This window comes from Salmo salar, chromosome ssa01 (assembly GCF_905237065.1).
Source record: "Salmo salar chromosome ssa01, Ssal_v3.1, whole genome shotgun sequence".
NCBI lineage: Eukaryota > Metazoa > Chordata > Actinopteri > Salmoniformes > Salmonidae > Salmo > Salmo salar.
In genome coordinates, this window is record NC_059442.1 from 13,307,470 (window position 1) to 13,335,278 (window position 27,809).

The 27,809-nt window shown below is 42.2% G+C and overlaps 3 protein-coding genes across 3 annotated transcripts; 1 reads left to right on the forward strand and 2 right to left on the reverse strand.

Annotated features, from left to right (window-relative positions):
* Window positions 1–559: 559 nt before the first annotated feature.
* Window positions 560–6,721, reverse strand: zmpste24 (zinc metallopeptidase, STE24 homolog). Its single transcript, XM_014128473.2, has 10 exons — window positions 6,264–6,721; window positions 5,299–5,445; window positions 5,055–5,141; window positions 4,842–4,958; window positions 4,553–4,705; window positions 4,258–4,399; window positions 3,862–4,019; window positions 3,400–3,504; window positions 3,137–3,280; window positions 560–2,312 (listed from the first exon to the last, which is right to left on the reverse strand). The coding sequence occupies exons 1-10, from the start codon at window positions 6,366–6,368 to the stop codon at window positions 2,088–2,090; spliced, it is 1,383 nt and encodes a 460-aa protein (XP_013983948.1). The 5' UTR covers window positions 6,369–6,721; the 3' UTR covers window positions 560–2,087.
* Window positions 6,722–11,053: 4,332 nt separating this feature from the next.
* On the forward strand, window positions 11,054–12,195 carry dynlt1a (dynein light chain Tctex-type 1a). The gene is given in 5 exon segments (NM_001141503.1): window positions 11,054–11,117; window positions 11,407–11,448; window positions 11,556–11,679; window positions 11,796–11,873; window positions 12,006–12,195. Coding segments are annotated over 5 exon segments (342 nt in total). The 5' UTR covers window positions 11,054–11,090; the 3' UTR covers window positions 12,077–12,195.
* Window positions 12,196–14,156: 1,961 nt separating this feature from the next.
* On the reverse strand, window positions 14,157–27,142 carry rlf (RLF zinc finger). The gene is made up of 8 exons (XM_014128598.2): window positions 26,866–27,142; window positions 24,720–24,874; window positions 24,401–24,482; window positions 22,782–22,917; window positions 22,430–22,632; window positions 20,686–20,822; window positions 20,405–20,546; window positions 14,157–19,483 (listed from the first exon to the last, which is right to left on the reverse strand). The coding sequence occupies exons 1-8, from the start codon at window positions 27,043–27,045 to the stop codon at window positions 14,684–14,686; spliced, it is 5,835 nt and encodes a 1,944-aa protein (XP_013984073.1). The 5' UTR covers window positions 27,046–27,142; the 3' UTR covers window positions 14,157–14,683.
* Between the last annotated feature and the right edge of the window lie 667 nt (window positions 27,143–27,809).

Sequence of the window (27,809 nt, forward strand, 5' to 3'; positions counted from 1 at the left end):
GATTTTGACCCCCCTTTGTTCAGAGACACATTATTCAATTTCTGTTAGTCACATGTCTGTGGAACTTGTTCAGTTTATGTCTCAGTTGGTAAATCTTGTTATGTTCATACAAATATTTACGCATGATAAGTTTGCTGAAAATAAACACAGTTGACAGTGAGAGGACGTTTCTTTTTTTGCTGAGTTTACATATTACATCAAACATGGTCCAAGCACACCAAGACAGTCGTGAAGAGGGCACAAAACCTATTCCCCCTCAGGAGACTGAAAAGATTTGGCATGGGTCCTAATATCCTCAAAAGGTTCTACAGCTGCACCATCGAGAGCATTCTGACTGGTTGCATCACTGCCTGGTATGGTAACCGCTCGGCCTCCGACCGCAAGGCACTACAGAGGGTAGTGCGAACGGCCAAGCTTCCTGCCATCCAGGACCTCTATACCAGGCGATGTCAGAGGAAGGCCCTAAAAATTGTCAAAGACTCCAGTACCCTAGTCATAGAATGTTCTCTCTGCTACCGCAAGGCAAGCGGTATCGGAGCGCCAAGTCTAGGACCAAGAGGCTTCTAAACAGCTTCTACCCCCAAGCCATGAGACTCCTGAACATCTAAACAAATGGCTACCCAGACTATTTGCATTGTCCCCCCTCTTACTCTGCATTGTTGGTTAAGGGCTTGTAAATCAGCATTTCATGGTAAGGCCTACACCTGTTGTAATCGGCACGTGACAAATAAAATGTAATTTGACCACTCATGCCCTGTGGATTGGGCATCGTCATCCTATGGGGGCATAGTCATGGTAGCCAAAATAATGGCCTGCCCAGCATTTTTATACATGACCCTAAGCACAATGGGATGTTAATTGCTTAATTAACTAAGGAACCACACCTGTGTGGAAGCACCTGCTTTCAATATACTTTGTATCCCTAATTTCCTCAAGTGTTTCATTACTTTGGCAGTTACCTGTATAACTTCAACAATGATCCATCTCAAGCATAGTCTTGACTAAATCTGAAAAGGTGTGTATCTTTTGAAGTTCTAGTGTTCACACACACGTCTCATAATAAACAGTTGTAGATGGAGCCAATCAACCAGCAGGATATACTATTAATAATAAATTGATGGCCCATTCGCTGTACATCCTATTGTCATTCTTGATATTTTTTTCTCAAACACCCCCCAAAATGGATTGGATAGGGATAGTTCCACCCCTAGTGGCCAGGGATAGTTCCACCCCTACTGGCCAGGGATAGTTCCACCCCTACTGGCCAGGGATAGTTCCACCCCTACTGGCCAGGGATAGTTCCACCCCTACTGGCCAGGGATAGTTCCACCCCTACTGGCCAGGGATAGTTCCACCGCTACTGGCCAGGGATAGTTCCACGGCTACTGGCCAGGGATAGTTCCACTACTGTACATTGAGGTTTTATGAGAAAACACTTGGAATGACAAATTCTCAGGGGAGTAAATGAAATTCAAATAGAACTTCAGTAAAAAAATGTAAACCTTGCTGAAATATGAGAAATCCTTGATCAATGTGACCTGTACTAGCTGGAAGTGCTTAAACTAAAAATGTTTGGGTAATTATTTATGCCCACAATTGTATTGCATGTTCATGTTTCCCTATGTTACGGACGTCACTCTGCTTGCTTAGTGAGTACAGGTTCCTCCCGATTCGGCTCGCAGAGCTCGAACTCAGGACCTATGCCTGGCTAGCACACGTGACCGCACTCCTTGACAACTTACAAACCGTTTGAGCTATCGGGAAAATGTATAAATCGATAGCTCCATCGGCGACATGTCAAGCTAGCTGTGGCATGAGCTTATGGTACATTCTTAACTCCATTACACCTAGAATAAGCATAGCCGATAGATCTTGTCTCACACTAGATTTCTGAAAACTTTTGGTATTGTGCAAATTTGAACCTGGAAGAAAAAAAAATTACCAAAAAAGGAACATAATGGCGAGGATAAAGGAGAACAAGAATAGGGAAACAGAGGTAAATAAGGGAGACTACATCAGAGTGCCAGAAGAGGCCTGCGGAAACCCTTGGGGAGAGGCAGCGGGCGTGGCTCTCCTTTTGGGACTTGTCAGTCCTGCTTGGTGCTTCCCAGGGCCCGTAGGCGCTCCAGGAGGGGAGGGTGGGAGTAGTGCCACATGGAAAAGAGCCAGTCAGCCACAGGGAAGCCCAGGTTGTCTTTGTTGAGCTTGATGAGTGCAGAGTAGAGCTCTGAGGCTCGACCCATGCCCCGCGCAAAGGAGTCCGCCTGGAACTCAAACCTGCGGCTAAGGACAGTCAGACAGAATGACAGGACCTGGAGGTAAGAATGGGAGAAATATCAGTTTTCCTCAGTGGCCTGTAGCAGGTACTCATCTGCTCATCGCCATCACAAAAACACTTTCTGTTTAAGCGGACTTAAGAAATATATTGTAGCTTTAGATGTATATTTCTTTGGCCAATATTTACTACTAGTATGCTCAACGTATTTTCGCCAAACAAACACTGGACTTAATGAGAATAGCTGCCACAGCACTTGCAGGGCCAACAGATAAGGCCTCCGCTGAAGTGTATTAAGAGGTCAGATAGACAGAGTGTACAAAACATTAAGAACACCTGCTCTTTCCATGACAGACTGGCCAGGTGAAAGCAATGATCCCTTATTAATGTCACTTGTTAAATCCATATCAAAATCAGTGTAGATGAAGGGGAGGAGACCGGTTAAATAATACTTTTTAAGCCTTAAGACATGGATTGTGTCTTTGTGCCATTCAGAGGGTGTATGGGCAAGACAACATACTTAAATGCCTTTGAAAGGGGTACGGTAGTAGGTGCCAGATGCACCGGTATGAGTCAAGAACTGCAACGCTGGTGGGTTTTTCACGCTCAACAATTTCCTGTGTGTATCAATGATCTACCACCCAAAGGACATTCAGCCAACTTGACAGCTGTGGGAAGCATTGGAGTCATCATGGGCCAGCATTCCTGTGGAACGCTTTCGACACCTTGTAGAGTCCATGCCCTGACGAATTGAGTCTGTTCTGAAGACAGAAGGGGGATGCAACTGAGTATTAGGAAGATGGTCTTAATGTTTTGTCCACTCAAGTGTAAATGCATTGTTTAGGAGACGGAGTCACTCACCTCATTGTATGGGGAGAAGATGAACTGGAATATGATCATCAACCCAATCAAAGTCGGCTGGCTGTTATAGAAACCAAAGGCCACGAACAGCTCCTTCCGTCCAATTAGCACAGCAAAGAGGAAGAAGCACAGGAAGGAGTTCATCTGCAAGGACAGAGGCAGGGGGGAAAATTGTATCGATGACATTTCTGCATCAACATGAAAGTGGCCTATTGGTATAGAGGTGATGTGCAGATGCATATCAAGGGAATTCTCAAACAAACCTGACTGATAACTATGTTTTTCACAGTGTGGCCCAACTTCCAATGGCCCAGCTCGTGGCCCAACACCGCCAAGACCTCTGGATTGTTGCAGCCTTGCTTCTTGTTCTGGAAAAAAAGAATCAGTTAGAACATAACTGGTTTGATTTTTAAAAGAATTATGCATGAAATATTGACTACAACTTCTAGTACACCATGTTATGTTTCTATGATAGGACCACCACGACAAATTAGATTTATAACATGAAAAGTTGTAATGTGCTGGCGGTGCTCTAACCAAGACTACAGAAATGGTATGTATGGCTGAAGTGGTGCTCAGTAATACTGGAGACCTTTGAAGAAGAAGTTTGCTTCAGCAATAAATATTATTGAATGGAATCAAGTTGCCTTCCTAAACCTTTTTTCAATATTTTATATTTATAACATTGTGACACCCAGTTCTCTGCGTAACGGAGTAAGTCTGACCTTGAGCTTGGATTTGTCCTCGGTTGGTGTGTCAGTCTCTGGCTCTCCGTCCTTGTTGAGGGGAGAGTAGTCCTCCAGCAGGGTGTCGAACAACACTATGCGCTTGTTCTTGAAGAACCCATAGAAGTAAGCGTTACTGTGAGAGGAACGCTTGGAACCTGAAAGAGTAGGTCAATATGGATCATTACAATACAACTTTATAGTCCATAAGTAACAGCAAACATCGGAAAGGTGTTTCTGCTATGTTTTCAACCCCCACACGTCACCACACACAGTTAAGACGAACACAGGGTCAAGCTGCAGAGTAGCGCCCATTATGCCTTGCTCTCCTCTGATGTTAAACAATTATAGATACAGTCTATGGTGTTACATCTTTGGGACAAAACAAGTTATTACCTTCTACAACATAGACCTTAGTGAGAGGGAAACTGATAGACTTCGACATGCTTTCAATCTCTTCCTTCAGCTCACCCTCTGGCAAAGGGGTGAACTTGTCAAATAGGGGCGCAATGTAGTCCGCATAGATGGTCACCAGAACCTAAGAGAGAGAAGGAACAACGAGAAAGAAATACATTTGTAATCTATTAGGATATATTGGATATTAGTTTAGCTCCATTAATTCCTCCCCAGAGCCTAAACAACTGTTGTTTGAATATTCCCATCCAGCCAGTTATGAGGTGAAAGGACTGACAAGTGAGACACCCAGTGTGAAGAGCCAGGCGTAGATGAAGAAGAAGTCTCCACCAATCTTGATGATGTAGAGGAGCAGTGAGGTCACAGGCAACAAGATACACTGGGTCACAATAAACTTCTTTACAGCATCCTTTAGGAAGAACCCCAGCGTCTGGAAGGAGGAACATAGACGACAACAAAAACAAATAAACTGGGTGTTAGAAACCATGCCAGTGAAAAAAAGTAATTGATTCAATCTAGGAAACTGTCTGTATAATAAGAATGTCCTCAGAGAGTTGACAGTCTACCTGCTGATTGAAGCCATGCTTCTCCTCAATAACAAAGGTGTTGTAGATACTCCAGGGAAGGCCAGTGAATGCACTGAACAGGGTTGCTAGTATCAGAAACGAAAGAGACTGGAAAATCTAAAAGAAAAGACAGAGCCATGGAATGATTCAAGAAAATTGCCAAAACATTTGTAATACTGGACTACCAATTTTAACTGTGGACCATACACACACCTCATACTCTGGACCCAATCCAAAACGAGCAGTCACTGTCCCAGCAACTTTCCAAACAAAAGGGATTCCGCCAAATAGCAGGATCAGCTATGAGAGAACACAACAGTGTTATATCGGGAAAAAATGAAATTCCCTCTGTGTGGAGGTGGTACTCTCTGTCAGCAGATAAATTGAGGTAGACAACTAGGTTGTAATATAACAAAGTAGGTCCTAACAAATCAATGGATATTTTAGTTGTACCCACCGTCCCCTCTGTTTCTGAATACAGTCCAGACCAGAAACTGAAGTTGCTCTTGTCTAGTTGATAAAGGCGTGACTTCTCAAAGGTATCTGTGTCCATGATCTTTCCCAACTCTTGTGGTACGTGCATGGTCAACCTGTATATTCTCCGCTGGGTGTTAGAAGAGACACTTAAACATAATGTTTTTTCTATTCAACATAGCTAATCAAAAAAAGAAATGTCCATGTTACAGAATGATTAGTGGGGCCTCGAGTTGCAGTTGGGCAATTCCATGTTAGTGGAATTTTGCCAAACAAAAACCATTGTTTTCAAAGTTTAACAAACCATATAACTCTACGCACAATGAGAACTTTAAACAATTGACACAGTAAATAAAATAAAAACATTTACTGGAAAAACTGCAGATGCAAAGTTCTTTCTGTAAACGTATTTCTGTAAAAAAAAAAAAAATCTGTGGAAATTGTTAAAAATAGTTATTGTGGATAGAGTTGTATGGTTTGTTAACCTTTTAAATCAATGATTTTTGTTTCTATTTTTTATTTTATTTAACTAGGCAAGTCAGTCAGTTATTTCTTATGACGGGCTACACCGGTCAAACCCGGATGACGCTGGGCCAATTGTGTGCCGCCCGATGGGACTGCCAACCACGGCCGGCTGTGATACAGCCTGGATTCGAACCAGGGTGTCTGTAGTGACGACTCAAGCACTGAGATGCAGTGCGTTAAACCGCTGCGCCACTCAGAAGCCCAGTTTAGAATACATTTTAGAGCGTAAGTCTGTTACCATTGATTTGCACTGTATAAAGAAGACGTCACTCCCGAAAACAGCTTTGTTCTTGGTAAAATATTGTAGACAAACAACAATGACAACAGTCAGCATGCGGCCAGCTAGCCAGCAGTGAAATGCAGTAAAGAAAGCCTTGTTATTGACAGAGACCGTTACGAAACAAAGTAAAGTTCAACAATTACCTGTCTGTAGGCAAGGTAGGCCTCCCATAGATACACCGTCCATGAGAACACCAGAACAGCATAAAATATTTTATTTTCGATTGGTAGGTTAAGTATCGTTTCCATCTTTATTCTGGCCTTGGTCTCTATTTAAAGTTAGCAAGCTAGCTCGCCTGCATGTGTTGCTAGTTGGACTCACTGGCTGAACCCGTTGTTCACACGCCTTCCAGTCTTTATTCAGAAGATACGATTGTTTATATTTAAATAACTTAGTATGGTTTATATCCCCAGTTTAAATTGATTAGCATCCAGTCCACTCAAAATGATAGCAAGCTCATTCGCATCCAGTTCCCATTCATGCTAAATGTTCTTCGATAAGGTTTAACGGCGGTTGTCATCCAATAGAGGTTGCCATGCTAAATGTCAGTGCAGCAGTTAATTTTGTTCCCAGTGAAACTAAACCAGTCGTCTAAATAACTAAGGTTCCATGCTCACTATATTATCTCTCAAAATATACTGAACAAAAATATAAAAGCAACCATTTAAAATATTTTACTGAGTTACAGTTCATATAAGGAAATCAGACATAGGCCCTAACCTATGGATTTCACATGACTGGGCAGGGGTGCAGCCATGGGTGGACCTGGGAGGGCATATGCCCACCCACTTGGCAGCCAGGCCCAACCACTGGGGGGCCAGGCCCAGGCAAACATAATTCGTTTTTCCCCACTTAAAGGGCTTTATTACAGACAGAAATACTCCTCAAAAATGCCTGTGTGTGTGTTTTGTGTGCGTGTGTGTGGGAGTGTCAGTGTAGTATGTGTGAGTGTGTGGTTAGAGTCCAGTGACTATACATCGAGCCTGTGCAAGAGAGTCAGTGCAAGAAATAAGAATAAATTAGGGTTAGGGTAATGGCGTTGTGATGAAATTGTATCTTCTTACTTTACACATGCTAATAAATACATTTATATAAATATATTTATATATACATATATATATATATATATATATAAATGTACTTATTAGCATGTGTAAAGTAAGAAGATACAATTTCATCACAACGCCATTAGTTGCTTTCATAATACACTTTTGCCCCCCTCCCCATGAGTTGTATATACACATGTACAGTACCAAAAAAGGTACAGCAATGAATACAGGGAAAAAATCTGACCTACATATAATTATTATGAGGACTGTTTCGCTAGCACAGACTGGAATATATTCTGGGATTCATCCAATATACACTGCTCAAAAAAATAAAGGGAACATTTAAACAACACAATGTAACTCCAAGTCAATCACACTTCTGTGAAATCAAACTGTCCACTTAGGAAGCAACACTGATTGACAATAAATTTCACATGCTGTTGTGCAAATGGAATAGACAACAGGTGGAAATTATAGGCAATTAGCAAGACACCCCCAATAAAGGAGTGGTTCTGCAGGTGGGGACCACAGACCACTTCTCAGTTCCTATGCTTCCTGGCTGATGTTTTGATCACTTTTGAATGCTGGCGGTGCTTTCACTCTAGTGGTAGCATGAGACGGAGTCTACAACCCACACAAGTGGCTCAGGTAGTGCAGCTCATCCAGGATGGCACATCAATGCGAGCTGTGGCAAGAAGGTTTGCTGTGTCTGTCAGCGTAGTGTCCAGAGCATGGAGGCGCTACCAGGAGACAGGCCAGTACATCAGGAGACGTGGAGGAGGCCGTAGGAGGGCAACAACCCAGCAGCAGGACCGCTACCTCCGCCTTTGTGCAAGGAGGAGCAGGAGAAGCACTGCCAGAGCCCTGCAAAATGACCTCCAGCAGGCCACAAATGTGCATGTGTCTGCTCAAACGGTCAGAAACAGACTCCATGAGGGTGGTATGAGGGCCCGACGTCCACAGGTGGGGGTTGTGCTTACAGCCCAACACCGTGCAGGACGTTTGGCATTTGCCAGAGAACACCAAGATTGGCAAATTCGCCACTGGCACCCTGTGCTCTTCACAGATGAAAGCATGTTCACACTGAGCACGTGACAGACGTGACAGAGTCTGGAGACGCCGTGGAGAACGTTCTGCTGCCTGCAACATCCTCCAACATGACCGGTTTGGCGGTGGGTCAGTCATGGTGTGGGGTGGCATTTCTTTGGGGGGCCACACAGCCCTCCATGTGCTCGCCAGAGATAGCCTGACTGCCATTAGGTACCGAGATGAGATCGTCAGACCCCTTGTGAGACCATATGCTGGTGCGGTTGGCCCTGGGTTCCTCCTAATGCAAGACAATGCTAGACCTCATGTGGCTGGAGTGTGTCAGCAGTTCCTGCAAGAGGAAGGCATTGATGCTATGGACTGGCCCGCCCGTTCCCCAGACCTGAATCCAATTGAGCACATCTGGGACATCATGTCTCGCTCCATCCACAAACGCCACGTTGCACCACAGACTGTCCAGGAGTTGGCGGATGCTTTAGTCCAGGTCTGGGAGGAGATCCCTCAGGAGGCCATCCGCCACCTCATCAGGAGCATGCCCAGGCGTTGTAGGGAGGTCATACAGGCACATGGAGGCCACACAGACTACTGAGCCTCATTTTGACTTGTTTTAAGGACATTACATCAACGTTGGATCAGCCTGTAGTGTGGTTTTCCACTTTAATTTTGAGTGTGACTCCAAATCCAGACCTCCATGGGTTGATAAATTGGATTTCCATTGATTATTTTTGTGTGATTTTGTTGTCAGCACATTCAACTATGTAAAGATTATTTCTTTCATTCAGATCTAGGATGTGTTGTTTAAGTGTTCCCTTTATTTTTTTGAGCAGTATATAATAATACCATGAATGTAAAATGACTGAAAACAAAGTAATTTGGAAAGTAACATGATTATGAGCGTGATAAACATCCGAGCAGCGTAGCCAAGTGGTTAGAGCGTTGGACTAGTAACCGAAAGGTTGCAAGATCAAATCCCTGAGCTAACAAGGTACAAATCTGTCGTTCTGCCCCTGAACAACCCACTGCTGTTATTGAAAATAAGAATTTGTTCTAAACTGACTTGCCTAGTTAAATAAAGGATACAAATAAAATGTGGAAACAAAGTGAACTGAGTAGGTAAACCTATTTTGGATTTATTCCATGCTATGAACATTACAGATAATCAGTAATATTCTCCTGTGGGAAGGCATTGATTTCAAGCAATTAGAGATTTATTTGTTGTAGTATGGCTGTATGACCGATTACTTAGCCCTTTTAAGTGGTGCCTATCATTTTGTTAGTACAAGAATGAAAGAGACAGCAGAGATATTATTGAAAGAAAATATATTTAGAAAACAAGTGTTTTCTCATGCCAATGAAATGCTGTATACACATAGGTGTCCTGCACAGTCTAAACTGCAGGGTCAATGAAATAACCATTTAAATGTCTCCTTTGGAGTGGAGTCCATGTTGTCTTTATGACCTATGCAGCACTCTCCCAGTCTGAAGAGCTGTTGGTGTGTACAGAGCCCTTGGTCTGGAGAATGTTTTGAGAGCAGTGTGGGGAGGAACAAGATGGGGAGGTTTGATGTGAACCATGCTTCATCAAAGTTCTCTTCATAGCAGTCACTTTCAATTCAAGCCGCTTGACTTTGATCAGTGGAGGGCTTTGCTGCCTTTTTCTGGACCTTCGCCGCACCACCTTCTCCCCTGAGTTCTTCCAGCTAGCTGGACATTTGGTCACCCAAGTCCAGGCAGCCTTAATGAAAACGTTGAGAATGTAACACATCAATAGCCTTTAAAAGGATAATTACTACATTTTAAATTAACACATAACTATTAATGGACAAAACATGAACATGGGATTATGAGTGGCTGAATGAAATATTTGGTTACAGAAAATGAGTTTATGGCCTCCTTTCATGATCATTTGACTGCTAAATCATTCACTAATGGTAATGCATTTTGATTAAACATAGCATCAAGCTGCTTGAAGTAGTCAACTGCCACTCCGATGGTGGTGGTGATGCCCACTGGGCACACACTGGTTGAATCAACGTTGTTTCCACGTCATTTCAAGGAAATTCCGTTAAACCAACCGATGAATAGACATTGAATTGTCTTCTGTGCTGTGGGTGATGATGATGGATGAGACAGGAGTTAGGACCACACTTACCTGTGAAGGTAGGAGAGAGCAGCCACAAATAAAGCTGTGAAGCATTTCCATCCTTCAAAGACAGTCTTCGGCGACGAGACAACCATATTGAAAGTTGCATGTCTGACTCTGTTGCTACCAGTGAAGCCTGTCGTTAATGCACAACGCATCCTTGACAACTCAGATGATTGGGATTCAACTCCTTCAATCCAATCCATTTCAATCAACGTTTTTACATTTTAACTGGCTAGATGGATGAAATACACTGATAAAACGTGTTGTGGAGCAATTTTATTTCCCACAAATTGGTCGACATTCCAGCATCTAAAATGAGATTCTAGTAATTCTATACGCATGACTTCACAAACGCTGCAGATAATTATGACAGGGCCTAGTTAGGCGTCTTTCTCCACAACATTCCATCCATTATTTCCATTTAATGTTTTTCATTACATCATGTCCACACATTTGTGCTTAAGGCCTATGTTATCCAGAAATAAATTAAAATATCTGGCATCTTAAAACGTCCCCTTTTTCTGAATATTCGGGATATGGCATAGACATAAAAGGGTATTGAAAATAAAATCCTATTTACACTATAGTCGGAAATAATAGCCTAAACTTGAAACCAAATAATCTCAGAATTTATGTTGCACAGATTCAGGTCCCCGTGATTTGACGTTGACATATTTGTTTGGAGGTCCCTATAGCAACCATCTAAAACTGTCATACGCCACAGGACCATGGACGAATTTCAATTATCTGAAGAGGTAGGTTTAAAGAAAAAACGCTACATCAAATTATCTTGGGGAAACATTTGAGGTCTTTCCCGGCTGCATGGTTCATGCATCGGTATATTGTTGCATTGTATCACATTGACAACATTATGTTGCTGTGACGTTATGTCTATTATTTGAGCGGGCCAGATAAACTGACCTCTAAAATCAGGTGGCTATATACCGTATGTGGGAAATAAAACAAGAGACAAAAACACCAAATGTCATACTGCAAATGTTACTTTCCTAGCTAGAAAAATTAATATTTTCGCTCCCTTTTCAGACTGCATTTGTCGTTGATGATATAACTACAATCATAAAAGATGTAAGTATTTGCGCAATTGGTGATATTACTACAATCATAAAATGTATTTGCAATTTCCTAAACAAGTGGTGATTGACATGTCGGTGTTAACTGAAATAAATACTTAGACTGTGGAGACAACTATTGGAAGCAGTGCCTATCAACAAAATCGAATTAACCAATGGACATCCAGTGTGGTGGAAACAAGTCTGAATCAACTGTCCAAACTAGGAAAACCCTTTAAATACATAGGTAACCCTTCTTGTTATGTTGTGTACAGTACATTTGTAAAATGTAAAAGTATGGCAATGAAAGGACCCAACAAAATCAGGTAATGATTTACGCATCTTTACTGTGTTCATCATTAGTGACTTGCATCATACTGCAGAAAAATGGAGCAGGCCTGCACACTGCCAGCTCTTGCTTCTGGGACAACACTATGGACAGTAAGCAACATAACAATGTTTTGCAGACAGTGTCTACAAAGCTAAGCAACAGCAGAGGCCCACAATGGTTTTTCATCATCTGTAGAATGTTGGAATGGGAACTATCACAATCTGTGTTTGTTTCTCTTCCAGGAAGCTGTATGGTGAGATGGGAGAACAAAACCACATACTGTATAGTCTGTGTCTTTGGGTTGGCTGTCTGACAACCACCATCTTCTATCTTCCCCTGTTTTGTAATCAGACATTTTCCCAACCCCAGTGAAACCAATCTTTTGATTTTCAGTATAATCAACTAATAAATGTAGCCCTTGGTTTTGAACACAACTGGTCAATCATTGAACACACCCGTCTTATTCCTTATCATATTAAGAGGTTTAGCAGTTTAGCTAAGTTCATAAATCTGCAATAAACAGTTAAAAAGACATTGAAATTATCATTTTTTCCCTTTCTTCCCAAATGATGATTGCACATTATTGCAAACTGATCATTGCAGATTTAAAACCATTGAATAATGAACAGTTTAATACCACTTATATGCCTTTTTATTAATAGACCTTAAAAGGTAGTCTCAGCGATATGATGTAGATGCAGAAAATAAACAGCATAGTGGGTCAATTTACACATCAACTAAGAGCATTGAAGTGCAAGGCTCAACTTCTCCCTTGTTTTGGTCCTGTTCCTACCACACTAACCAGTGTTTGTGCATCTGAAAACATATTTTAAATAGTTTATTTAACTTGGCAAGTCACTTAAGAACAAATTCTTATTTACAATGATGGCCTACCCTTGCCAAACCTGGACAACGCTGGGCCAATTGTGCGCCACCCTATGGGACTCCCAATCACAGCCGGATGCGATACAGCCTGGATTCAAACCAGGTACTGTTATGACGGCTCTTGCACTGAGATGCAGTGCCTTAGACCGCTGCGCCACTCGGGAGCCCAGTTTACCCAGCCACCAATTACTTCAACCTGGAAAAGTTAAGCTACCCTTAAGAAACATATAGTTTACTTAACTAAAGTTATTTTGAAAAAGTATACTGAAGAAAATATAAATGCAACATGCAACAATTTCAAAGATTTTACTGAGTTACAGTTCATAAGGAAATCAGTCAATTGAAATAAATAAATTAGGCTCTAACCTATGGATTTCACATGACTAGGCAGGGGTGCAGACAATCATAATTAGTTTTCCCCCACAAAAGGACTTTTATTACAGACGTGCTCCATCAAAACATCTGTGGCATTGTGTTGTGTGACAAAACTACACATTTTAGTGGCCTTTTGTCGCCAGCACAAAGTGCACCTGTGTAATGATCATGCTGTTTAATCAGCTTCTTGATATGCCACACCTGTCAGGTGGATGGATTATCTTGGCAAAGAAAACTTGCTCATTAACCTGGATGTAAACAAATTTGTGCACAACATTTGAGAGAAATAAGCTTTTTGTGCATATGGAACATTTCTGGTTGATGAATTGATGAAACCAACACGTTACATGTTGTGTTTATATTTTTGTTCAGTGTTGTTCACTACAACCAAACTGCTTTGTGAAAAATGATCATTCCTTAATCTGAAATGTCAAACCAGGTTTTCATCCAACCTTATGCAAGTAAAGTACCTCATGACAGGCCTGACAGAAACAGACATGGTCGGTAAACTTTCCAAATGGGTTTTCTTCACAACTGGTGTCAATAAAATTAATTATGCGAGAGAAGTCAGTGGAAACGCTTTTATGCACAAATATTGATATAACCATAATATTGAAGAAAACTTGGGAGTATCACGATGACGTGTGGTCCTTCCACTACGACTGGTCGGGAAATCATGCAGTTTATTAGGCTACAGATTAAATAAATTACGATCAACTTCACAGGGCGGTGAAAGTGCAAGGTGATGAGCTTGATGCTCATTTCCAATAAATAGAGGGTCTTATTCTGGCGATATTATCATTGATGCTTAGTTGCCATTTGACAAATAAAAATAATCTTGATCTTTTGTCCATAATAATCTCACCATATAGGCTATACGTGCGTTCTAGCCAACAGTGTGCAGATAGATACTTTAACTGCACGCTTTTTGCTAGAGCGCACGTGCCACTTTGCTAGTGGGCACACTCGTTATAGAAACACTTTCTTGTGAGAAAAGCCACTAAAGTAAAATGGGTTTATTTTCATAGATAGTGAAAATATAGTGGACTATTTAATACTGACTAGTTCCCTGAAGAGTTTAAAGACTAATCAATGTAAAGGCATGACAAGGAAAATAAAGATAGACAATGCAATTTCATATTTTTGAAAGGGCCTATTCAAACATTTATTATTCTTATAAAGCATTACACATCTGCCCACTGCATTGGAAAAAAAAAAGAAAGGGGTCTTGATATTCAGAGGGGACAACATTTTTCCTCAAGTTATTAGTGGGCAAATGAGATGTTTCTGTCCCATGAAAGCTATTTTCAGACAAATTAATAGCATTGAAATGGTACAATGAGCTACACCGTTCTAAATAATATTTGAAAATGTTTTATAAAAAACTTCATTGTGTAGTGAGAAGACGCATATATATACATATATATACACATTAGAACGTTCATCACCTGACAGAAATGTAATACAAATACTCTAAAGAAGTTTTTAAAAAATCAGGGGAAGGATCATTTTACACACGTATCTGTTGTATGTCAATTAAGGTACTTGAGCTAATCAGTTTGGCAACTTAAAAAGATACTGATAATATCAGAGTAGTAATTACATTAGAAAAAAAAAAACACTGGGATAGTCTTTATATTGGACACAAAGGTACTCAGTTCTACGAACTGTCGAGAAGTAGCTTATCATTAGTTTTTGTGGGGAAGAGGTCAAGCAAGGAGGTGGAAAACCTTGGCCTCTCAAGAACTACCACGGGCCTGAGGTACTGCAGCTGCTTAATGGCTAGGTCACCACAACCCGTCAGAGCCTTGTCCAAGATGAGGCGCAAGTTCTGGACTGATGTGTATTCCCCTGTCCTGGGAAGAGGCTGAAGTGGGGAAGATCGAGCCCGCCTGCTACGGGTAGTAGTGAGGCCCATCTGGCTGTTCTCCTTTACAGAACAGTTACGTCTGTAGGAATCCCGCCGCCGAGCAGACACCACAGGTGGTTCAGGCCTGTGGCTGTTGCAGTGAGAAGCCCGGGGCCTCATATCATCCTTAGTGCTCTCCTGTATGAACTTCAGGAAAGATGACTCGAATCCCATTGGTTTATAAGCAGCCAGGTCAAATGTGCGAGGGGGAGGGCTGTGAGGCTGGGGGTCCTTTGGAATGGGAAGGAGCTCAGAGAGCTCATTCTTACGTTTAAGTGGCTGGCGGGCTTGAGGGGAGGGCAATGGCACAGAAATTGTTGGTTTGCCACCATCTTTGCCTGAACTGTCCATGAAGCCCTCATCAACACTGAATCGGAGGGAGGATGGTGGAGAGAGATCAAGAGCGGGCGGGTTTGAGGATTTTCGCCTTGGCCTCTCCTCTTGGCTGTTTTGAGTAACAGGCTCTTCAGTGTGCCCACTAGGTTCTCCATAAAGCAAGTCATCGGCACCCACCAAAACATTCCTCTCAGCAGGTGGCTCCTCTTTGAACCCCAGTGGGTCATGCTCATCAAGTGTGTCTGCTTCGATGGAGTGCAGACTCATAGGGACAGATGGACCACCAGGGTTATCTGGCTCTGCTTGATACTCCATCTTCAGAACTCCGTTAGGTGCCCTCGTCATATCAGGGCATGCAGATAATACAGTATTCCTCTGAATCAGCTCATCCAGTTGCTCTGCACTAAACACAAGCTTATCCTCATTCAATTCAAAAACATGATTGGTTAATTTGTGGCAAGTCAAATAATGACGGCGCATACTACGTATAAATTTCACTACAGAATCACAACCTTGCACCATGCACGGGTAGGCTTTACGTTGAGAACGATCTTGGCACATCTGCAAGGCCTCCTCATGGGAACGGAATACCATATCTTCAAACCTTCTGGATTTCTTTTCAGTTGACACATTTTCGCCGTCATCTTCATCTTGCTCTTGCTCTTCACTAGTTTCTTCAGCCTTAACATCTTCAGGAGACTTTGGGCAGTGTCTTAGAGATTGCCTGAGGGGTAGCTTGGTTGCATCTTTCTGTGGCGTAGATGTGATGATCAGCTTCTTTTGGCATCCAGTGGCTGACGTGTCCTTGTGAGTATTCTGGAGACGTAATACGAGTGAATCATAATAATTGAGGTGGCTAGAGAGTACATGTTTTTTCAGACTACTGCTTTGGGTGAACACTTGTGTACAGCCGTCATACTTGCAGCACAAGGTCGCCTGGTAAGGATGATCACTTTTTCTGTGACGCTTTAAGCTACTGGTCGCCTGGTTAGGATGATCACTTTTTCTGTGACGCTTTAAGCTACTGGTCGCCTGGTTAGGATGCTCACTCTCTGTGTGTCGCACCAAGCTACTGTTCAGGAGGTAAGAAGCATTACAGTTGGCATAGCTGCACCTAAACTTCTGTAAAGCTGGGTCTTCTGAAAGCACGGAAGGATGTCCCATCACCTGCGAATGAAACTTCTTCTGGTGGCGATAAAGACTGGAGGTGTGGGAGAAAATAACCCCACAGTCCTTGAGCTTGCACATATAAATGCCGCCCTTGCCTCTTCGCATACCTCCATCTTCACTTTCCTCCTCTTCGAAGTGATCCTGCACAGAAGATGGAGCATGACTGCATTTCTTACGCTTGTCTCCAGATTTAGCAAATTGTACAATATTTTGTCGCATTATTTTCTTTTTTTGGTACTTCTGCTGCCAGGAGGGGTGTTGCCAGGTGGGGGTCTGAGATTTTTGTGTAAAGGAGGATGTTTGCTTGGTGTGTTCTGGGGGCTGTGTAAAGGAGACTATTGGCTTGGTGGGTTCTGGGGGTTGTTTTATGGAGACTGTTGGCTTGGTGGGTTCTGGGGGTTGTGTTATGGAGACTGTTGGCTTGGTGGGTTCTGGGGGTTTACCCTCAACCCGCTTTTTAGACCAACAGCTCATTTGCTCCACAACTGCCTCGCTAAGTCTATGCGTCTGAAGATAATGAACCCTCAAGTCCGTCTTCTCTCTATGGCATTTGGAGCAGAGGTGACACTTAAATGGCTTAAATGTCAGTGATTTGAGGATCTTCATTCCTTTCGCCTTCTTCTCTGAGAAATTATGCTTGTTCATGTAGTGGCGCATTAGGGTTGTGCTGGTCACACTTCTAAAGTTGCAATCATTAAGCTCACAGAAGTATGGTTTAGTAGAGGCTTGCAAAACAAAGGGGCTGACCTGGTCTGCATCTAAGTGTTGCTCTGAGGGTAGACTGTGGGCTACTGATGATTCAGTGTTTGATGTCAGTTTCACCCTCTTGCCAACAGCGGGTTGCGCTCGCTTTTGCAAAAACACAACTGGGGACCTGGTACCAAGACCCTGCTGGCAGGATATCTTTGATGTGGATCCTGAGATTGGATGGAAGGGCTCACAAAATCCATTTGTAGAGCTGGAGAGAGTCAGACTAAGCTGGCTAAGCCCAATCAAAATCTCTCTCAAAGGGTCATTGTCCAGGCTTGAGGGAGATATTGCTGTGTTCTTAATAGAAGCATTTTCCTGGCTTGACCCCTTCATTAGCAGACAAGCTGCAAGTTCATGTTTGTTCTTGTCATCGTTGTTCTTCTCTGTTTTTATCTTTAGACCTTTCGATTTCAAGTCCTTCTCTTTGATAAGATTTTTGCGTTCCTTATTCTCAGACTTGAAATGTTCTGGATGAACACACCTTAGGTGCTGGTGGACATCTCTAGCTTTGGAGAAGGTCAATCCACACCTCTCGAAACCACAAGTGAACTTTTTTCCATCAAAGCACACAGCAACAGATGCCATTGTTCCCTTGGGCTCCTTGCAAATCTGTGAGGAGGAGGCACTGCATGTAGAGAAAGTAGCATTGTTTTCCCCGTTGACTACCTCCTCCAGTACAGTCTTTATGTCACACGACTTTTTGGGGCTGGTTATCTCCTCTGTTATGGAGTCAAGATGTTTTCTTTTGGCCTTCCTCTGTGCCTCAAAGTCTTCCTCAGAGAAGGTAATGCCATGTGTGGCTAAATGCCGGCCAAATTCCTTTTTAGAAAAGTAGAACTTCTTGCAATCAAGGCTAGTGCAGCTGTATGCTGCATCACGAAAGTGCTGTGCTTCATGATGGTATACCTGCCCCAAGTCACAGAAAGAAAGACTACAACCTTTGAGCTCACACTGGTAGCTAAGTTGAAAGCCATGGCTCTGCTTATGTGTGACAAGCTCATTGGAGGTGCTGAAACGAGCACCACAATCTGTGACCATACACATGTAAGGCAGGTCACCGTAGTGCACACGCCGATGCCTGCGGTGGTGATAGGCAGACATGAAGTGGCGCCGACAGTAAGTGCACTTTTCCCTACGGTCTCTCATTTCACAATAATGTTTCACATTCTCGTCGCTAACATGGTCTTCTGATTTAAGGTGCACACCCAGGTACTTGGAATGCTTAAAAGTCTTTGTACAGTGAGTAGCAGGGCATGTGTATATGTCACGATTCTGCAATTCAAAATGAACGTTAATGTATTCAATTGTGATGTTATCCTCATGACCAGGCTTCCTGGGTGCAGATGAAGCTTGCTCTAAAATGTGCTCCAGAACATCAGGATCATGTGTGGACTGGTAGTACAGCATTAAGGATGGGTCAAGGGCAATCTCACCAGGCTCCAAGTCATCCAAGTCGTCCTCCTCCATTTCCTTATCCAAATCAACCCTCTTTTTGTCCTTTTTCTTCTGTCGAGTGCTTCTGGATGGCATTTGAAGGTGTAGTTTGGTGTGTGGGATAAAATCCTTTCTGCTCTTAAACTTCTTCAGGCAGACAGGGCAGGTGGAAACACCGTTTTCTTCATGCCTCTTAGAGTGAAGAAGGATTCGGGTCTCAGTAACAGATTTCTTACAAATCTTGCAGAAGAACTTGTATTTTTTCTGCAGTGAACCCTGCTCTGAGGTACCCTCAGCATCTGGCTTTGAAGGTGGTTTACTGTCCCGGTCATTTTCTTCATCTTTCTCATGACCATCAATGCTTCCACTTGTCCCATTTACATATTCTTTTGGCATATCAACAAATCCCGTCTCCACCTCCTCCTTTACATCCTGCTCAAGACTAACCTCCTCCTGCCCCCTCCCTTTCTCCTCTTCCTCCTCCGGCTCAGGTTCAAGCCCCAGCAGCATGATGCACTGATGCTTTAGTGTCTTCCAGTCCCAGAATTCAGGGTCGAAAGGCCAGTGGGCTTTAAGTGCCAGGAGCAGTTCACACCGCAGCGAGTTGGGGATAATGGCATTTTCCTGGTCATACTTCTGATCGGGCCGCAGATAGAGCTCTTGAAGGGTGCTGAAGGCCACATGAGAGAGGCCTAAGAGAAACTCTGTCAGCTGGCAGGCCCGCAACACCTCAAGATCGTCTGGTAGGAGGCAGGATACAGTCTTGCACACAGATATCCTCGTTTCTGTGTCCTCTTGCTTTGGGAGCTGTAGTGCTTTAACACATAACTCCACAGATGAAGCCAGACCCAGCTCCTCTGCCTGTAGAATAAACATGAGATCGTTTTTTCCAATGGTGTGACAGTGGCCTACAATTTAAAGTAACTGCCCAGTGAAAATTTCACTTAAAAAAAAATATTCTGTTAAGTCATATCCAAATGTTGTTGACTCGTCATATACTCGTGGCCAAAGTATAAAATAAAAAAATAAACACTTCAAAAACCCCACCTCAAACCTATCTCAAACAGACCGTTTCAAAAATGCTGCCATTTCCTCAGAACATGTCGTCATCTCACTGAGGATTGAGCTGGCCAATTAGCGGTTTACTTACATGAATATTTAATGACCAGTATAGACGGGTTGGCTGACAACGTCATGAAAATGATGCGCGCATTGATGTCTAGCAACAATGACAAAAATCTTCCTTGTGGGACATTGCAGATGGCTCATTTCAGCATGTATCTTGTATTGATACCATGTCTTGTTTTGACTGATGTCATGTCTATGCTAATATGGCTCAAACAATTGTAACAATGTATTTCAGAGACAGTAAGTGCTCATTGAGCAAATGTATTTATGTTTTCATTAAACATTGAGGCTAATTATATATGTCGTCAACAGTGTAAGCCAACCGGTCCGTTTTACCCCATAGTTGCGCACGCATTGCTTTTGTTATTAAACAACCAACCCGTCTATACACCCACACCATTCTGTTGTTGGGGTACGCCGACATCATTCCAACACAGAAAAGTTGCTTTTTAACATACTTAATTATCATTTTTTGGAACTAAAACGATTTCACTCATATTGTAAGTAATTATAGGTCATATTTCATAGAAATCTGCAAACACTGGGCAGTTACTTTACATTTTGGGAAATTGTAACTGATATTTTACTAAAATAAGTTAACTTTATATTGCAATGACATATCAAAATCAGAGGTAGAAAAGTCTATTCTCCTACCTCTGTCCGGATGACACGCACAAGGAAGAGCAGATGGTAGACAGTCTTAGCAATTGCACCTAGCTGCAGGCAACGCTCCAGCAGTGATTCCAAAGATGGGTCGATCCTTCTCTGCAGCTTACTCCACAACAGTGTGAGCTCCCTAAAAGTCAGAAAAGATGAAGTAGCATAGAAAAATATAAAATTAGAACAAGACCCAAAAACACACCTGCGCAGAAATAAGAATTTCAATTTATCCATATGCTTTGCAAAACTCTTGACATTGACCACTGAAAACTCACCAGGAGCAGTACAGGCTCTGCTGCTGCAACTGTTGAGTTAGGAAGGTAGTACACAGGATGAAGGCCGTGTTATCCTCCCCCTCGGTCTCCAAATTGCATGTAATATCCAGCACATCCTTACAGTCCAGTCTGGATATCTGTGGGATAAATAAATAAAAGGCCAAGTCAGTGGCCTTCAGAAAGTATACACACCCCCTGATTTTTTCCACATTTTGTTGTGTTACAGCCTGAATTTTAAATTGATTAAATTGAGATGTGTCACTGGCCTACACACAATACCCCATAATGTCAAAGTGGAATTATGTTTCTAGTCATTTTAACAAATTAATTAAAAACAAAAACGCTGAAATGTCTCGAGTTAATACGTTTCCAACCCCTAAATAAGTTCAGGAGTAAAAAATATTCTTAACAGGTCACCTAAGTTGCATGGACTCACTGTGTGCAAAGATGGTGTTTAACATGATGTTGAATGAGTACATATCTACATCACCCCAAACATATGTAAGGTCTCTAATCAAGCAGTGAATTTCAAACAGATTCAACCAAAACCAGGGAGGTTTTCCAATGCCCCGCAAAGGGCACCTATTGGTAGATGGGCAAAAAATAAATCAGACATAGAATATCCCTTTGAGCAGGGTGAAGTTATTAATTACTGCAAATATTGTACAATCCAGGTGTGCAAAGCTCTTAAAACCTCTTCTGGATTGGTGTCCCTTCCACGGGACGGTTGCGCTAACGTAAGCTAATGCGATTAGGATGAGGTTGTAAGTAACAAGAACATTTCCCAGAACATAGACATATCTGGTATTACAGAAAGATTAACAAGAATTTAAGCTAACTGCACTGTCCAATTTACAGTAGCTATTACAGTGAAAAAATACCACGCTATTGTTTGAGGAGAGTGCACAATTTTGAAAATGAAAAGTTATTCATAAACAAATTAGGCACATTTGGGCAGACTTGATACAACATTTTGAACAGAAATATAATGGTTCATTGGATGAGTCTAGAACGTTGCATGTACACTGCTGCCATCTAGTGGCCAAAATCTAAATTGCACCTGGGCTGGAATAAAATGGCCTTTCTTTTGCATTTCAAAGATGGTAAAAAAAAAAAAGAATGGTTGTTTTTTTCTTTATATTATCTTTTACCTGATCTAATGTGTTATATTCTCCTATATTCCTTTCACATTTCCACAAACGTCTAAGTGTTTCCTTTCAAATGGTACCAAGAACATGCATAACTTTGCTTCACAGCCTGGGCTACAGGCAGTTAGATTTGGGTATGCCATTTTAGGCCTTATTTTTTTTAAGTGGCGGATCCTTAAGCGACTTACCCAGAACAGCTGTTAAAGTTGATTCTAACATGTATTGACTCAAGGGTGTGAATACTTATGTAAATGAGATATTGCTGCATTTCATTTGCAAAATGTTGTAAAATCATGTTTCAATATGTAATTATGGGGTATTGTGTCTAAATCCATTGAATCCATTTTGAATTCAGGCAGTAACAACAAAATGTGGAATAAGCCAAGAGGTACGAATAATTTCTGAAAACACAAACTACAGTATTGTGGAAAATATCACTTACATTTTAAGGGCAAAGGAGTTCAAACGAACAATACTGTCAAATTCACTAAGCCATCACATTTATTTCCTTACATAATAGCATTCTCTGAAAGCTATTTAAATAGCAGTATGAATAATAATGCAACTGAGCTGAACTCAACAACACACTGACAGACCTCCATGATGGCCTCCTCGCCCGGCAGCAGTTGGCAGAGGAGAGAGACATAGGTCTGGCGGAAGGTGGTTTGGTTGGAGACAAGATGGCATTCAGCACAGGCCTTAGCCAGTACCACAGCCTTCGCCACCTCCCCCACTTTCTCCAGGTGTTTAACTCGCATCTCCATGAAGCCCTCCCCCTCCAAGGAGATGTACGCGTCAACTACAGGAACATGACAAAGCAACAGATGCTAGCTGATTGGCTGACCGGAATCATAGTAAAATACATCAAATAGACAAGATGAGGTTTATTACAGTCACTGCTACTTTATTATTGCACTGTTGACAATAGAGTAAGGTTGTGATAGTGACCTTCCTCTGCGGTTGTAGGATGACCGGTGAGAAGGGCGCTTAGGACAGGGTTACTCCACGCTCCACCCTCCCCTGTGATTTGGAGGAGGGCTTGTAGATCTATGCTCCCATACTCCAACAAGGCATCATGGGCCACCTGCAAAACCGGCAAGAACACACAAAAAAGGGGGTTGTGCCACAAATGTCAGGTGAGGTAACAGTGACAGCACGGTAAAGTAATAGGGCTGTGACGATACCAGTATTACAATATTTTTTTCCACAGCAAAAAAATGAAAACATGAAGCAGACCAGACTCTTTGGTAATTTAAAAACATGCGGTATATAAAATATTGTGTGCTATAGCTTGGAAAGTAAATGTGACTCTGGATGACAACATGTTTGTTTCTAACATTAGGGACGTTTTCCTAAAGAAGTTACAATCCGCTGTTTGTTTCATTTCCTTGCCACGATACTAATGAGTATCGCGATACTGGTATTGTCCCAGCCCTATAAAGTATGTAATGTAGGACAGGTCCTCACTATATCAAGATTTGGATTGGAAATAAAAAAATCCCCACTGCAACTTGTCTCAATTCCCCCTCCTAATGTGTTGTCATGCTTTCACTCCCTTCTTCCAGAACACATTTACTTTCAATGTAAAACATTTACTCAAACCCCTCTGGTGGATTCCCAACTTCCTATCAAACAGGCCCCAGGTGGTCAAGAACCACGGCACGTTATCGGATGGGGCCACAGTGTCTCCTGACCCCTCCTGTCTCAGCCTCCAGTATTTATGCTGCAGTAGTTTGTGTGTTGGGGGGCTAGGGTCAGTCTGTTACATCTGGAGTATTTCTCTTGTCTTATCCGGTGTCCTGTGTGAATTTAAATATGCTCTCTCTAATTCTCTCTTTCTCTTTATTTCTTTCTCTCGGAGGACCTGAGCCCTAGGACCATGCCTCAGGACTACCTGGCATGGTGACTCCTTGCTGTCCCCAGTCCACCTGGCCGTGCTGCTGCTCCAGTTTCAACTGTTCTGCCTGCGGCTATGGAACCCTGACCTGTTCACCGGACGTGCTTGTTGCACCCTCGACAACTACTATGATTATTATTATTTGACCATGCTGGTCATTTATGAACATTTTAACATCTTGACCATGTTCTGTTATAATATCCACCCGGCACAGCCAGAAGAGGACTGGCCACCCCTCATAGCCTGGTTGCTCTCTAGGTTTCTTCCTAGGTTTTTGGCCTTTCTAGGGAGTTCTTCCTAGGGAGTTTTTCCTAGCCACCGTGCTTCTTTCACATGCATTGCTTGCTGTTTGGGGTTTTAGGCTGGGTTTCTGTACAGCACTTTGAGATATCAGCTGATTTACGAAGGGCTATATAAATAAATTTGATTTGATTTTGATCAGACAGCACCAGTGTATAACGTAGTATTCCCCAGGGAACATTGCTTGGGCCACTGCCATTCATCAACAACACAGCATGTCAATAGTACCACCAAGCGATAGTAAATACATCTCTTTATACTGCATCCACTTCTCTATAGTTCAATCAGTCGACCAATCATTATTTTTCCTTCCATCTTCTCTCTCTCTCATTAGCTACTATTTCTTAACATCTCACAGCCCATCCTTTACCTGAACAGAGCGGTGAAATTGAACCCAGGCCTCATAAGGGATTTCGTTTTCAGGCACAGATAGCAACAGTTCAAAACAGCTCCTGGAAGCAAAATAACAGAGACAACGAAGGACAACTTGTGAAACTTCATGACACAACGTTATCTATTTCTAACATGCAGCACAAAGAAAAAACAATGAAGCCATGTCAGCAACAAAAGAAGGCTATGCATTGGAGCGCACAGTAGAAAGGGTGGTGATCACTATACTTCTCTAGTTTCTAAATAATAATCTAGGTACAACCCTAACAATGTAAAGCACTGTTACTGAGTTGACTCACAGTGCTAGTCTCTTCAACACCAGGGCAACAGTGTCAGAGTCTGCAGTGAGATGTGGCCTTGCAGCAGCAAAGCAGTTGATGGCCAGGCAGTAGACCTCCAGGAGAGGAAGACCATGTTCCACAGAATTCCTGCTCCCAGCGTAGTCCATCAGTGCCTGCAAAGACAGTCATGGAGAAGTCAAAAACACTTTCAATGACAAAAAAAAAACAGGCAGCTGGGTTAAGGTTATTAAAAAATATGTTTTCTTTGCACTTTCACTAGGATTAAGACAACTAACAGCTATCTTATTTAGTTATGGAAAACACCCTGAATGCCAAAGACATTGTGTTGATAGCAGGCAGGGCAAGCACCATATGCCATTGTTAATTAGTCTTCCTGTGAGGTGTGGCAAGGCTCATTGGGGAAACAGGCTACAGAGTGTTTCCCCTAGGATTTATTTTATTCTCCCTCCTAAATTGCATGGAATTTGTTGTTTCAGTTTCTTACGAAGGGCCCATTATTTTTTTGTCCAAAGTGATGAGTCTCGCTTTTACGCCATCTACGTGTAGAAAAGTAAATATATATATATATGAATTGTCATGGCAGGTTGGTGGGTGTGGGGTACCTGTCTGATTGGTCCCAACTTGCACTCTCTCTTTACCTTGATTGGGCCTGGGGGAACAGCCTATGTATTTGACAGCTCTAAAACAAGGTGTACCTAGAGAGCTGTGGACCCCCAGTCTGTCACATCAACATTTCCTCAAAGCCTCTCTTGCCAAGAGTCCTCAGTGTGCACTTCTCTACCACCATTACAGTGGGTTGGCTAAATTTAACCTCCATCTAGGGTAAATATGAGAGTCGCTCCTCCAGAGAATAAGCTCCAGCCTGGGTATATCTAACACCCAATTAACTTCTAATTAATGGTTAGCAGCTATAATTAACCCAGTTTAGGGTTTTTCGGTAAAATAGTTAAATGGAAAGTCTGCAGTTCAAACAATAAAGTAATCTCCCCACCACTGATTCTGTAAACAGCTGAGGGATGGGGCTGGAGAAAAGTAAGCACTATCAAATTCATAGACAGAGCTATATATGCAAGGACCATCAATTATATCAACATAGTATCAACCAGGTTGAGGTTATACAGTGTGTGTTTAAAATGACATTCTTTACAAAGACATTAGTTTAGAAAAAGCCTATAAAACAAACAAGACAGTTAAAACTAAGATTGAGCCATTTTAAAGTTATATTCAAGAATGAATGGCTATATCATTAATTTAAAAGTAAAACAAGGATGTAGCAATCTGATTGTCCCTTTAAACTCTCAACTTTACGAAAGTAGATAAAACAGCATAGCAAACTGATACTACAGAACAGTCTGTTTAAAACAAAATAGTCTTCATTTTCAAATTATTTATACTTGAATATTGATTTTGACACAAGTGTTAGTGTTAAAAACAAAATGAACGTGGATGAACCACGTTGTTGCCATCAACTAGAGAGAAAGCATGTTTTTGTAGCGTGAGGGTCAAATAAACTCCTCAACTCGATAATGAAACAAGTAAGGTTGAAGTTAACAAATAAAATGTCTAATAAATAATCTAACTAGGCTAATTGATAAGTAGGCTGACGAAGAACACTTGCACTGCAGGCCTATTTACATGCATGCCTGCAAGTGCCTGAAACAAAACGTGAAACACCCCGCCCCGCTTACTTTAAATATTCTAAACGTTGCAAATAGCAGCACGATAAACTAGTTAACTACTAGTTTGTACAGACTGGACATCGTACTAAAATATTTTGCATGCATGGTTGTCGTCCTGGACCACTGCATCCGTCTCTCTCTCGGACAAGCTTGCACAACAACCATGACAACATTGGTCGCTAACGTTAGCTAGCTGGCTAACTATTAGGTAGCCCAACTGATGATAGCATGGCTATGTTTTGCACATCATTGGTGGTTATGTCATGCAGTTATGTTATACTTTGCTGGGATCGTTTATTGTGCATTAGATGCATATTGTTCGCTTATCCTGATCAAAATGTTCCAGCTAGCAGCTAAAGGCCATATTGGCGCTGACGCATACACAGCCAACATCGCTAGCTAGTTTAGCTATGCGAAAAAACATAGCTTTTCCTTTGAGTTTTGCATGCACGCACGCTAGCTACCTGGCAGAAGTTGTCGCAATATTCGGTGGATGATATTTCCGAAATGTCTTGTTGCCTGAGCGTTGCTTCAAGCGCTCTCAAGGTGGTGAGCAAGCATTCCATGGCGACGAGAGTGTCCTCGGCAGTGTTGGAAGGCCGATTACTCCAGTCGGGCTCTGGTTCAACATCACTATCCGCCATCTTCAGTCCCCGCCACCGCGCGTATGCATCCCCTTCATGTGACGCGCGTGCACCAGCGTGCGCTCACCACTTCTTCTTCGTGTTGTTTTCCGACGGACTAGACGCTTTGTGGCGTATTGCTGCGTTTTTCAGGTCGGAGTTCAAATTGCACATTTTGTTCACAAAAAAAGGGAAATGAGCACCATCTAACCCTACAAATACGCCACTATCCCCAACAAAACCACCACTTTGTTCCTAACAGATCCACCAGGCATTTGGCCTGGGAGGCTGGAACCCCTTCTGTACAATATAATGAATGACTAGAGCAATAAACACCAATAAACCAAACTTACTAAATGCACAATTTCGGGTCACTCTCAACTGGTCTACTAGGCCTACCCAACTAGCACATTTGTTTCATTGGAAGTTGTGGGAAGTACGTTTTTGGTTTGCCATTGGTTTTTGGAACTAAGCCATATGTTTCCTGACTGGTAAAACTGAACATTTTTTAAATGTTCTGAGAACAGAAGTGAAAAATGTAGGTTGCAGTTTTTTTAGGTGGAATATATGTTTTTTTTAAAAGTATTCTTAGAATGTTACTAAAGTTCTTGTGTTTTTTTAACAAACATTTTCTTCATATTCTGAGAATGGAATTGAAAAATACTAAGGTTATTTTCCGGAAGGACCATTTTGAACGGGCACCAGTAGAGAGCTCTAGGTGCCATTGGATAAGGTTTAGCCACCACAGGTCTGCCCAGCAAGAACAAGTCCAAGAAATCTTCAAA

Excerpts from the sequence above, each read along its gene's own strand:
- zmpste24 (XM_014128473.2), bottom strand. The coding sequence starts at position 6,368 with ATGGAAACGATACTTAACCTACCAATCGAAAATAAAATATTTTATGCT. Across the intron at positions 4,959-5,054 it reads GATTGGGTCCAGAGTATGAG|ATTTTCCAGTCTCTTTCGTT; the intron begins GTGTGTGTATGG and ends CTTTTCTTTTAG. Across the intron at positions 3,505-3,861 it reads AGGACAAATCCAAGCTCAAG|AACAAGAAGCAAGGCTGCAA; the intron begins GTCAGACTTACT and ends CTTTTTTTCCAG.
- rlf (XM_014128598.2), bottom strand. The coding sequence starts at position 27,045 with ATGGCGGATAGTGATGTTGAACCAGAGCCCGACTGGAGTAATCGGCCT. Across the intron at positions 22,918-24,400 it reads AATTTCACCGCTCTGTTCAG|GTGGCCCATGATGCCTTGTT; the intron begins GTAAAGGATGGG and ends CCGGTTTTGCAG. Across the intron at positions 20,547-20,685 it reads CAGAGCCTGTACTGCTCCTG|GGAGCTCACACTGTTGTGGA; the intron begins GTGAGTTTTCAG and ends TCTGACTTTTAG.